We start from the raw sequence: 12801 nt of genomic DNA, 5'->3' as shown, positions 1-12801 counted from the left end.
GGGCCAGTCACCCACCTTGACTTGGTTTTGTCATTTGAGGGGAGGCAGACTGTGGCTTTTTGAGAACTGAAATGCCTGAAGCCCAGGGCTTGAGCCTGAGAGAAACAGAGGCCATGCATGTGTTGGGGGGCAGGTCTGAGGATCTGTGGGAGCCCCAGCCTGAGAAGACAGGCCACAGGCCCACGGTCATCCATCCCCAGGGAGACCAGCGAGGCTCAGGAGGCCCTGGACACCATCCACCAGAGAACAGAGTGGTCAGAATCTGAGGAGGAGGAGAAGGAAGAGGGGAGGGAGGAGGAGGACCCAAGAAGAGAAGGGAAGGGGAGGAGGCAGAGGGGAGGGAAGGAGGGTGAAGAAGCACCCAGAAGCCAAGACAGGTGGGGAGGGCTGGCCAAGGGCTCCAGAGGAGGTGGGGCAGGACCCAGCGAGGCGGGCATGGGGGTCGGGCCTGGGCCCGCCAGGACTGTGGCTGCACCAGTAGCTGGGTGGCAGCAGGGGGACAGGACAGGGTGCCCGAGGGTCCCTGGACCATGTTGAGGCTGTGGGTTTTCATTTGCCAGGGTGGCGGGGGCAGGGCTCATTTTATTAGGTGCAGGTTCCTGGGTTTAGGTGTGAAAGATAGTTGCCAGGATACACGTCTCAGGCACCACTTGTGCTGTTACCCTTGTGGGGGTTGGGGGCTTGTGGGGAAGGATGGGGGCGGCTGCAGGACTGAGGAAGGCTGGGGGCGGATGTGAGGCCTGTGGTGTGGGGGGTGAGAATTTGGTGGGGGGAACTGCAGGCCTTGCCTCTCCTTCCTGCGGCCCTGAGAGAAGCCCCTGTCGTGGCAACCACAGCCTCTGCTGATGCGGCTGACAGGTGCCTGTGGGTAGACCGACATTTCAGTGGCTGCGCATCTCTGGGCCCGGCTCCTCGTGTTTACCCCTCCCCCTTGCTCAGGCCCGTAGAGACCTGAGTTCTCCACGGGGAGAGTGAGGGCAGCAGATGGACTTGTCTATAACCCTGACCCTCAGCCTGGTGTCAGGCTGAGGCCCTTCTGTCCCTCTTGCGGCGTGGTCCCCGGGTGTCCCCAAGCTGGTTCTGTGAAGCCTTGCAGCCCTCCCCCGGCCCCGGCTCCCTGAAGCCCCTCACGCTGTTTCTCTTACCCGCACTCAACCGCTTCTTTCCAGACCACTCTCCTGGCTCCTGGGAGCGCCGGCTCCCTGGGGGTTGGGCCTTGCTTTACCGGTGAACCCACAGGGCCTAGATTTGCACCCCGTGGAGAATGACCACTTGGTCAGTACTTGTTGCATGGACATGAAAATTGTTCAGTAAGAACAAAAACTGCCCTGGTTCTGCCTTTGGACCCTAAAGTGGGTACATCACTCAGGCACAGCCCGGCGTGTTCTTCAGGCCAAGCACCCACTGACCCTGAATTGGGTGTCCCCTCCTCGGAGAGCCCAGAGCTGACCCCACAGCAATGTGGTATGTGGCAGGGCTGGAAAGTTTCACAGTAGGCTAAGGGCTTGTGGTGGTCTCAGTCCTGATGGTTGAGAGGCCCACAGCAGACCCTCAAGGAAGCTTCAGCATGTGGGGCTGAGTTGGGTCTTTGATCTGGGATCCATGCTGCCTTTCAAGTATCTGGGCCCCATCTCACCTGCCATGCAGAAATAACCATGTGTCTAGAAGTTGTATGTCTACGGTGTCTAGAAGTTGTGCGTAGGTGGTTTGAGCTAGAACTCAGGGTGGACAGCATCTCCTGGAAACAAACTAGCCTGTGGGTCCAGGTAGCTTTGCTATGTGGTCCTGACGATCAGGCCTCAGACGCTCCCAAGGCCTGGAGCGTCGCGTGTGATGTGAAGCTGGGTACAGATGTGTGACCGCAGTGATCCAGACCCCGCCTCTCTCCAGACTGCTTGCGTGTCAGGCAGCCTCAGTCTGGCCCAGAGCATCTCTGAGGCCTGGTAAGAGGAAATTGACCTGGCGATACATTTAATTGGTTTGGGAGGTCTATTTATGGGTGTGCAGTGGCTCTAAGATTGATGAAGATTTTGCTATCTATCTGGGAGAGGAATGGAGCACTGAGGGTGAATACGTGTGTGCTAAGTTGATTCAGTTGGGTCTGACTCTTTGTGACCCCATGGATTGTAGCCCACCAGGTTCTTCTGTCCATGGGATTCTCCAGGCAAGAATACTTGAGTGGGTTGCCATGCTCTCCTCCAGGGGATCTTCCTGACCTAGGGATCGAACCCACCTCTTCTGCAGCTCCTGCATTGCAGGCAGGTTCTTTACGACTGAGGGTGAATGGTACTCCCCCAAATTCATGTCCACCAGGGACCCGTGAATGGAACATGATTTGGAGATAGGGTCTTTGCAGATGTAGTCAAGTTAGGATGAGACCATCCTGTCTGGCCTTAATCCCAATACGATTGATGTCCTTATAAGGAGAGACAATTTTGAATACTGGGAGAAGGCCATGTGGTGACAGGGGCAGAGGGTGTAGCAATGCGGCCACAAGCCCAGGAAGCACTCATCGCCGGCGCCACCAGGAGCCGGAAGAAGCCTGGGGCAGATTCTCTCTCGGAGCCTCCAGGAGGAACCAGCCCTACTTTGGTTTTGAACTTAGGGCCTCCTGAATTGTGAAAAAATTAATTGCTGTTGTTTTAAACAACTACATTTGTAATTCATTACGGCCTCCAGGTACAGATTTCTTCCCTGCACGCCCCCTGCTCTGGGCAGGCTCTCTGGCTTCATGACAGGAAGGTGTGAGATGTGTGGATCAAGGGGTGGACAAAAGGGACCCGTGTCCATCGGTGCCTGGCAGCGTCAGGTGAGGTGTATAAACTGTGAGATTGTTAGCAGAGGCCGTGGCACTCGTCCATGCTGGTCACACACATTTCATTTCCAGGACTGCTCTCCACGACGCAGTCAGACACAATTATAACCGCACGCCCCCGCCCCCACCCGTTTCTCTTTTTATGTAAGACTCTTGAAAAGTAGAATTTTCTGAAATTCCCGTGTTTGTAGGGAGCCAAGGCACTTGTTTCACATCCCCAGCCGGCCAAGCACATCCTGGTCCCTCATGAACATCTTGTCCCGGCCAGGCTTGTGCTTTCATAAGGATGATATTTCTCTGTGTTCTTTCATGGTCATTTGAAGAGGCCACCAAAGAGGAGGCAGTGAAATTATGCAGCCAAAAAAACAAAAATAGAGAGGTCTGCGGTGTCAGTTAATTTCAAAATATTGTTACTTGCTGGATATTTTGGATGATTTATAAAATTTGTGATTCCTTTCCTTGTTTCAAATAAGCATTTGCTTCTGCCTCTGGTTTTGTACTGGTGATTTCATGTTGGTTTCCTTAGAGAGTCCCTCTTGGCATGCGTGAGCTCTGGCTCCCCTGAGTTGCACATGCTGCCTGAACCTTGGAGCGAGCCTCCCTGCCACACTCTGGGGCAAGCCCGGGCTGGATCTTGGGGCTGGCCACACGGCCTTCATGCTGGGTCCCTGTCAGAGGCCCCTCCAGATCATCCAGGATAACTCACAACCTGGCCCTGCGCCCCTCAGAAGCTCAGGGCTGACTTCTCATGGGAACGTCTAGTTAGGATGAAACGTGTGTTGCTGTTTCGTGTGGTTAATGTTTGTCGCTCATGTCAACAGCGTTGAGTCTGCAGACTTCATTCTGTTATGTTTTAGCTCAGCTCCTCTTGACAGTAAATGATCTTTTTAAAAGCTTTTCATATGCCGTGCCGTCATGTCGGTTTTCTGTTTGAAGAGTGTGGGATTTCACGTTATCTACCAGCATAATTCACATCTGAAGGGGCATTTTGAAATCTCAGGCGTAAGTGGTTGATCTATCTATTTCTCCCAGCGGTTATGTCCTTCCTGTTCGTACCTATTTTGCTAATTTTAGATACACGGGTGCATGTTGGTTATGCTTTTGTTCTGTTGCTGCTTTGTAGCAGTACTGTTTCGTCAGAAAGTAGAGTCGATAACTCTGGCTTTCTTGTAGTTCGTGTTTGCTCTTTATATGTTTTCCGCACTTTTTGTCCCAAAGGTGTCCTGTGGCTCTTTGAAGAAAATATAGTGTTGAATCTTTTCTTTTAAATCCAATTTGAGACTTCCTTTTAATCTGAGATTTTAGCCCAGGGTTTTGGGGCAGGCCAACCTGGAGTGGAAGGAGGGCACTGCTGGGCCAGCCGAGACCCTCCACTCCAACGCCTCTGCCCACCGTGCCAGCCCCTCCCCACTGGCTGCAGTCCCTGGCCAGCCCCTGTGTCAGGAGGGTCAGTGGCCATGCTCAGGCTTTGGGGGCCTGAGAGGGGCGGAGCCAATGCCTAGAGGCCCATGTTTCCATTGCTATCCCCAGTGCTAGGCCAGCCTGGGCCAAGCTGAACTCTGTTTCTCCAACTCTAAAAGCCCCACATTGGAACCCCCAGAGCTTCATTCTGAGGATGGGGGCTGCTGCCTGCAGTCGAGGCCTTTGCCTCCAGCTTCCAGGGGCTCAGCCCATATCTTCACAGGTGGTGGAGCGTTTGCTGTACAGAGGCTACTTTGAGGGCTGACCCGAGATATCTCAGTCCTCATGGCTCCCCACCCCCAAGCAGAGCAGACCCCGCCCTCCTTTTTATCGATTTATTTATTGGCCACACTATGCAGCTCTCGGGATCCTAGTTCCCTGACCAGGGGTCGAACCTGGGCCTTTGGCAGTGAAAGTACAAAATTCTAACCACTGGACTGCCAGGGAATTCCCTGCCCCCATTTGACACTGAGGAAATCGAGGCCCAGGGGTAGATGTGGGAGAACCAAGACCCAGAGCGCTCTCAGGCTGTCTGTCATAACAGTAACAAAGCCAGCAGTATTTAAATGCCAATGTGGTTACGTGTATGTAACACATCCAGCAAGCATGGGCTCGATGTGGGGCAGGGGACACATGGAGGAGGGACTCAGCCCTGGCCTCCCTAGAAAAGACAGAGAAGCAGACAGCTAAGGGTGATCATGTGAGGGGAGGATGGTGGGCAGCATGACCCCCAGCACAGACCACAAGGAAGGGCAGAGGATGGAGGGGGCACGACCACTGGTCACTGGGGTGGAGTCAGGTGGAGAGATGCGTCTGATGACAAGGGCCTCTGGAGGTGGGCTGATGGGCTGATGGTGCTGTCTGCTTTTGTCTCAGGAGCTGGGAAGAGGCTAAAGCTACGGTGAGAGCTGAGGGTGAGGGCAGTGGAAAGGGCACTCATTGTGACTGGGAAACCACAGAGTCCAGCTCTTTGTAAACTATTATTATTGTTATTATTTATCTGGCTGTGCCAGGTCTTAGTCGCAGCACTCAGGATCTTTGATCTTCCTTGTGGCACGTGGCATCTTTAGGGATCTAGTTCCCTGGCCAAGAATTGAACCTGGGCCTCCTACATTGGGCACATGGAGTCTTAGCCACTGGACCCCCAGGGAAGTCCTAAACCCAGCTCTTGAAGGGAGCATGGACCCACTCCCCTAATTTACAGATGGGAAAACTGAGTCCCAGAGGGGCAGGACTTGCCCAGTGACATGCTGCTGAGTGGTCAGGAGCGGGGACCAAAAGTCAGCAGGTAACAGATGAACACTTGCTGCACTTGGCTCAGTAGGGCGGCCTGCCTTTCCTTGGGCCCCTGGGAGACGGGGGTGCTGTGTTCCTTGTCTCTGCCTCCCCATCTGGGTCCCAGCTGCAGGTCCTGGTACCCTCCACAAGAGCTGTTGAGATCACATCCCAAGCTGCGCATCCCAAACCCAGTGTGTCCCAGTGACCCCCTGCCCCAGTGACATACACCCCGCAGCCAGACAGAACCACCTCTTCTGTGCTTCCATTATTTCATCCATGTAGACGTAATGGTGCTGTCAGGCGTTTAAACAACCACACACACCCATCTGTACTTTATAAATGTGGGGTCACACATATACTCTGCACCAGCTTGTATCCTTATGGCATCTCGCAAAGGTCCTAGCATGAGGTTTCGCTCTTCATGGGGTCTTTTTAGCGCTTGCAGTGTGTGCGCACCAGAATCGGTAGAGCGGTTCTCTTATTTGGACATCTAGGGAGTTTCTCAGTGGCTGGTTTTGTTACTGAAAGCAACACTGCCATGGTTATCACTGTAATCTTGTTTCTGTGACCAAAGATCATGTCCCCAAGACTCAATTCCAGCTAAAAGGAATGTCATTACTTAAAGGCATTTTAATCTTTGCAAACCCAGTGGATGAAGGGCTTTCTCATTTCAGTTGGTGGGCAGCATGGTCTACCAGTTCTTGGCCCCAGGTCCAGGAGAATGCAGCTACAGTTCACACCCATACTGGGTGCATTTGTTTCCCCAAGGTCGGTTCCCCAATTCCCATCACACCGCAACACGAGATCACACTGGGAGCAGCCCAGTTAAGAGCCCAGCTGCTCTGTTAAGACTCTCAGATCACTGCTCCCCTTCCTCAGTCCGCAACTCACCCTGTGGTGGAGGCCATTGAGGCTGGGAGGGCTCCGGTTGATTTGCACCTTCTCAGCCATAACACAGAGAAGGCAATGGCACGCCACTCCAGTACTCTGGCCTGGAAAATCTCATGGATGGAGGAGCCTGGTAGGATGCAGTCCATGGGGTCACTATGAGTCAGACACGACTGAGCAACTTCACTTTCACTTTTCCCCTTCATGCATTGGAGAAGGAAATGGCAACCCACTCCAGTGTTCTTGCCTGGAGAATCCCAGGGACGGGGGAGCCTGGTGGGCTGCTGTCTATGGGGTCGCACAGAGTCGGTCACGACTGAAGCAACTTAGCAGCAGCAGCAGCCATAACAGGAACTGGAGTGAGTTTGGGTCCCCTGGCCCCTCCCTCCTTTCTGAAAATCTCACACAGAATCCTCTAGGCTGCAGAAATCCTCAGTGCCTCCAGAGAAGGTGTTAGGCAAGCCTCCCCGCCTCGACTCTGAACTCGCTGAGAAATAGACACTGGAGTCGAAAAGGGGAGAAGAGAAGTCCTTTATTTCTGGCAAGTCTTGACTGGGAGTCAGAGTTCAGCTCCCAGCCCCCCAGTTGGCCACTGCCCCAAGGCAAGTCCATCCTGCAGAGCAGCCTCTTCTGCCATGCAAAGGCCAGGGTAGCTGTGGGACAGAGAAGTTTCCTTCCCAGTGGTTCCAAGGTGCCAGGAGCAGCCTCAAGGGTAGGAGGCAGGCAAGGAGGGCTTCCTGGAGGAGGCTGTGGGAGCCTGACTGCTGCGGGAGCTTCCTGTGTGTTCGTTCTGGGTGGATGGTGGGCCCAGAGCTCTGCTGGGCAGAGGGAGGCCGGGGACCCTGCCGGGCTCACTGGTACTGGTTGGGGATGGACATGGTGTTACAGCGGCTGTGGGACATGTCCTCATAGATCACATACACTGGGCTCTTATCCTTCGCACAGCAGAGTTTCTGGATCTGAAAGAAAGCCTGCTGTTTCCCACTGGGACAGCTCGCTCAGGAGCACCCTCTGTCTTCAAGGCATTTTCCCTCAGGAAGCTTTTATAATAGATTTGGGGGCTTGCATGAAGCCGTTCTAGGAGGGTCCTTAGCCAGCCCCTCAGATCTCCAGCGCTGCCCAGGCCTTGGTGAGGTGGGCAGAGTCAGGGCCCCGGGGGCAGTGGTGGGGATGTGGAAGGTGGAATTGACCTTGCACCCTGGCCCTGGACAGGGAGAGGGGCCTGGCTCTCTGGGGATGCAGAGCTGGAAGTGCTGGGCGAAGGCGGGGGCGAAAGCTGGAGGACCAGGGGTGAGCTGACCACTTCCTGGCCCCCGTTTCAGTTGGCCCCTCCTCTCCCGTCTCCAGCACACGATTGCACGTGGTTTTCACAAGCTCACAGGCCTCACTCATGCATGCATGCACACATATGTACATGTGTGCACACTTTCACAGTCACATGCAGCATGCCCATGTTCTCTGAAAGGATCTCTCTGGAACCCTCTGTGAAAAGTATTAGTCACTCAGTCGTGTCCACCTCTTCGCAACCATAGGGACTGTAGCCCACCAGGCTCCACTGTCCATGTGGCTTCTCCAGGCCAGAACACTGGAGTGAGTAGCCATTCCTTTCTCCGGGGGATCTTCCTGATCCAGGGCTCAAACTAGGGTCTGCTACACTGCAGGCGGATTCTTTACCCTCTGAGCCACCCTGAACCTCGCTAATCCCCCTTAAATAGCTGACCAGGACCTGTGTTCCTGGCACCACGATCCTCCCTGCAGGTGGTTCCAGTTCTTCAGCTTCGTCTCACCTTGGGCCTCACCATCCAAACCCTCTAAGTTCCCAGGGCCCCTGACAGAAGGAGTCAGTGGGTGCTGGGGTTTCCCATGTGGCCAGATCCCTGAGGCTTACCCACTCTCTTTCCCGTCATGCTCTCTGAGAGGAGTGGGCTTCTAGGGACACTGGTGACACCTGAGGGTCCATACTGACCTGTGTTCTTTTCAGCATGCACACTGCTCCCAGTCCCAGCCCGACGAGGAAGAAGCCCACAGCCAGGGCCGTGGGGAAGGCAAAGTGTATCAGCCAAGACTCCTGGCATGTGTTCACTGCCTGGGGCAGTTGGTCTGGGAAGAAGGAATGGAGAGAGGCATTCGGCAAGTGAGGGAGTCCGTGGGAACCTCTGCGGTTCAGGGCAGGGTGGGGCTTTGGAGTGTGTATGAGGGGGTGGGGGGGGGGAATCCAGGAGGCTTCCTAGAGGAGTTGGGCTCATGTTGGAAGGAGTAACTCAAGCAAACTTAGAGGGAAGTTTCCCACACAGGGGCAGATGGAGCCCAGGCTGGCGAGTGGCACGTGCAGAGGTCCTAGGGCTGGCACACTCCCTACCTGTCACCATGACCAAGGTGCCGGGACCAAAGATCTCATCATCCATGATGGCCACGCAGGTGTAGCCACCGGTGTCGGCCAACTGCAGGTGGTACAAGCTGATGGTCAGGTTGCTTTGCAGCCCTGAGTAGGCAATGCGGCCCTGGAACCGTGGGTCCACGGTGGGCTCCAGCCCATCTTCATAGTAAATCACATCGCTGATGCTTGGCCACGTTTGTTTCAGGTAGATGCCATGCAGGGTCCCCCGGGTGGAGCAGGTGATGTTGACGGAGTCCCCCTCTAAAGTGATCGTTTTACGGGGGGACTGACACACCTCTGCAAGGAGGACACACCACCATCACCACTGGCCTGGCCAGAAGGGCAGGGACCCATCTCTGTGCAGGGGATGGTGGCAGGGCAGAGGTGCCCAGGGACAGTCCACTGTTGACATGTCACCAAGGATGAGGCAACTTTTGGAAGCCTTGGAGCAAGCGACACGTGATGCCAGCACCCTGGGATGTCCTCAAGTTCCAGAGGGATCCCAGAGGGCCAGGCCACCTGTGACCTCTCCCCACCCCGAGGGTCAGGGGAAGTCGGAGGTGGGGCCTCTTCCTTCCAAAGCACTCAGACCTCCAACCACTCTTTCTGGTTCTACACCTTCTCCCCCTCTTAAATGGCAGTTCCCGCAAGAGCCACGGGCACTGTCTTCTCTCCCTGTTTCTTTTAACACCAACTGCTCAGTTTCCCCACCATTTCCAGGCACCTGAAGCCAGTAACTCCTGGGGTGGGCACATCCTGGCTTGTCCCTGAGACACCCCAAAATTTCCCTCGTCTGCCTAGCCGAGTCCAGCAGGGCCAGCTTCCAGGTGCAAACATAATCCAAACACTGACTTCTCCAGAAACTAAATTCTGCAGCTCTTTTTGGGGGGAGGGGGCACAAGAATTGTGCCTGCCAAGTTCCCCATCCCACTTTGTGGAACTAAGGTCTCTTTCTCACTGCAGAACTTTGCACAAAAGGCAAGCAGAAGGACGATGTTTTCTCAGGACAAAGACAGCCTTGATGTAGGAGAAAATTCAGATAAAGAGAAAGAAGAGTTTCAACCACAGAGACTCTGCACCCAGACATCAGCCACATCTTGACACCCATGGTTTTGGGTCCAAGTGTCCACGGCTGGACCTGACCCCCGGCAGGGACTGCCGGGGCCCCAAGGGAAGGTCTCCCTCACAGTCACCAGAGATCACCCCCTTCCCCGGAACGAGAGTCTGAGGTGGGGAGGGGAGGGCTGCAATGCAGCTGAGTGGAAGTGCTAAGCCTGCTGGGGGGGTGTGGTGGGGGATGGGGTAATGGAGAGTCGGGAAGCCTTACCTCGGTTGGCCTGGAGCAAGGGGAACAGCAGGAGCCCCAGGAGCCCAATCATGCTCACTGCAGGATGAAGAGCAGGGCCCCTCTCACTGGGCTGCCACGGTTCTTCCTGTCTGTAGCGCCCAACTGCCTGCCACCACCACCTCCCAGGTGCTACTTTCAGGCGTGGTGGGAGCTAGATGGACCAGGAGGTAGGCAGGGGGGCTGCACACAGCGATGGGTGGTTGAGTGCTCCAGGAAGGCTTGCTGGAGGTGGTACCATGAGCGAGGGGACGTGCTGTACGCGAGGCTGGGAGGGGCAGCGCTCCTCCCCAACTCTTAAGTCTGAGCGCTTACATGTAGATCTGTGATCCTGCCCCTCTGCCCTACTTGCACACCAGGGAGAGGAGAAAGGAAGGCAAGAAAGGGCAGGGGCAGGACCGGGAGAAAGACGAGGGGGTCCCCAGGTGGGGATGGGGGTCAGCGTCCAGATGCCCCAGTCTTCTGGTTCACTTTCTGCTGGGACCTGATTTATGTCCAGAAACTTGGAGTATCAAGTCAGTCAGTCACCACTGCAGCCTGGGGGCTGGGTGTGGTCGTAGGGAGAGGCCCGGGGCATGTGCCCAGGTTGTGGCTGCCCGAGTGGCTCACGGTTCCCTTTCCTGTGGGAGCAAGGGCTGGAGAGTGCTCAGCTGGGCTACCATCCAGTATGTTGGTGCACCAGGGTCCTGGTGAGCAGCCCCCAGGGCAGAGGGAGACCCATGCCTGGACCCTGAGCCCAAGGGTTTGGAGGTCCTTGAAGAGGAGACAGACTCTGGGCAACCAGGAAGATGAAGACATTTCTCTGTCCTGGCAGCCTTGGGCTAGAGGGCCAACCTTCCAGTGTTGGCCCAAAGCCATACATGCGTGTGCCGGGTGTGTGAACGTGGCTCATGTGTGGCCAGACAGCCTTAAGAGATTTCCCCCCTGGAGAGCCCCTCCTCTGGCTGGACGCTCCTGTGCTGAAGGTTCAGGGTCCTGGGTGGGGTTTGGGGTGGGGATGGATTAGGTTTGCTGGGTGACCTCCCCTGGCAGGGGCTGTCCACCTATCTACAGACACTTCTTGCGTGAGGGGTATCTATTTCAGGGGCAGAATCTTGCCAAAGTTCCAGAGGATCCTAGCAAAATTGTAGGCAGGAAGCAATAAAAGCACAGGGCTTGTGAAACACGCCCCATTCCAACCTCGTCCTGCCTCTGTTCATCACCAGCACTCCCTGGGCGCCCGTACATGCCAGCGCCAGTGCCAAGGGCAGAGGGTGAGACGGATGAGTGCCTCGTGGCCTGGAGACGACTCCAGGAATGGACTAGCAGACCTGCGGCAGGACACACAGCACCTGGTGGGAGGGGCGCCGAAACTCAGGGGCCACAGGAGTAGAGGACTGAGGAGGGGAGAGGGTCAGTGGCCTATCTGGGAACAGGGTTGCAAGCAGAGGCATCAGCACACGCATGGTCCCCAAGGCCAGAGAGTGCCTGTGGTTTCTGAGGGCCTGCAATAGGGCCCGTGTGGCTGAGGAGGAGCAAGGGGGGCCTGGGGGGAAGGGTCTCTAGGGCACTGCAAGGACTCAGAGCTAAACTTCCTTTAGAGAAATCCTTGAACATACAGATAAGCAACAAGCTAAAAATTAAAATCAGTCAAAGACCCAGACACAGTATTTCTTTCTAGGTTTCCTGCCTTGGGTGTGCAGGGGCTGAATGACTTAATCTGAGCCCATCCCACCGTAATAGCAATATTAAATGGCCTTTGAATGACTTTCAAAGCATCAACACCTTTGGTCTGTTTTAGGCAAAATGGAACAGATTTCCACGGCCCCCAAAGCATGGCGGTCCCACATGCCGTTCCCACTGTGTCTTAGGGGCCTGGCCCAGGGGGTGGAACAAACCCAGCATTTCTGGCATGAACCTTTCTTTAACCTGGGGGAGGCAAATACAGTCAGTTTTAGACCTGGACTCTGGGGGCCAGCGAAGCTGTCGGGGTCGTTACCCTCCGTCGCCAGGCACCGTGCATCGTGTCCCATCCGAGATGCTTCACGGTGAGTGAGGACTCCCAGATATCTGGCCTTCTGCGTGTATTTGGACCCCTTTTTTTTAAAAAAAAATTTATTTATTTGGCTGTGTCGGGTCTCATGGGCTCTCTAGTTGTGGCATGTAGGCTTAGCTGCCCCACGGCACTTGGGATCTTAATTCCCTCACCAGGGAATGAATCCGTGTCCCCTGCATTGCAAGGGAAATTCTCAACCACTGGACCACCAGGGAAGCCCTCGGTGGGACTTTGTAGCTTGTAAGACTCACAGCAGCTCCTTTCAGGTTTTTATTTTCTTCACTTAAAGTTACATTTCTCAGCTCACTCGATGATTTGCTAGTTGGTTTAGTGTACTCATCCTGAGGATTAGCAATGTGGACGTTTCGCAAAGCACTGAAGGTAGCGCTTCTAGAAAGTCCTCCTTTTTATCACATTATATGTACCTTTTACAAACATATGCAATGAACAACCAACCAGCTCTATCTTTAAAGGAACTTGTCTACGCTGAAAAGAAAAGGCCACAACGAGAAACAGGCAAAGGATGAAATAAGAGGGCTCACCCGTAAAGGCAAACATAGAGTAAAAGTAGGAAACCATCCACACACACAGACAAGACAGCA

The 12801-nt window shown here is 54.9% G+C and overlaps 1 protein-coding gene across 1 annotated transcript; it reads right to left on the bottom strand.

Annotated features, from left to right (window-relative positions):
• Positions 1–7293: 7293 nt before the first annotated feature.
• CD7 (CD7 molecule) lies at positions 7294–10267 on the bottom strand. The gene is made up of 4 exons (XM_052658829.1): positions 10147–10267; positions 8802–9116; positions 8409–8542; positions 7294–7401 (listed from the first exon to the last, which is right to left on the bottom strand). Exons 1-4 carry the CDS (start codon positions 10196–10198, stop codon positions 7294–7296), a joined length of 609 nt encoding a protein of 202 aa, XP_052514789.1. The 5' UTR covers positions 10199–10267.
• Positions 10268–12801: the final 2534 nt, after the last annotated feature.

This window comes from Budorcas taxicolor, chromosome 19, assembly GCF_023091745.1.
Source record: "Budorcas taxicolor isolate Tak-1 chromosome 19, Takin1.1, whole genome shotgun sequence".
Lineage (NCBI taxonomy): Eukaryota > Metazoa > Chordata > Mammalia > Artiodactyla > Bovidae > Budorcas > Budorcas taxicolor.
The sequence above is the reverse complement of the archived record's forward strand: the minus strand, read 5'-3'. Positions and strand labels throughout refer to the sequence as shown.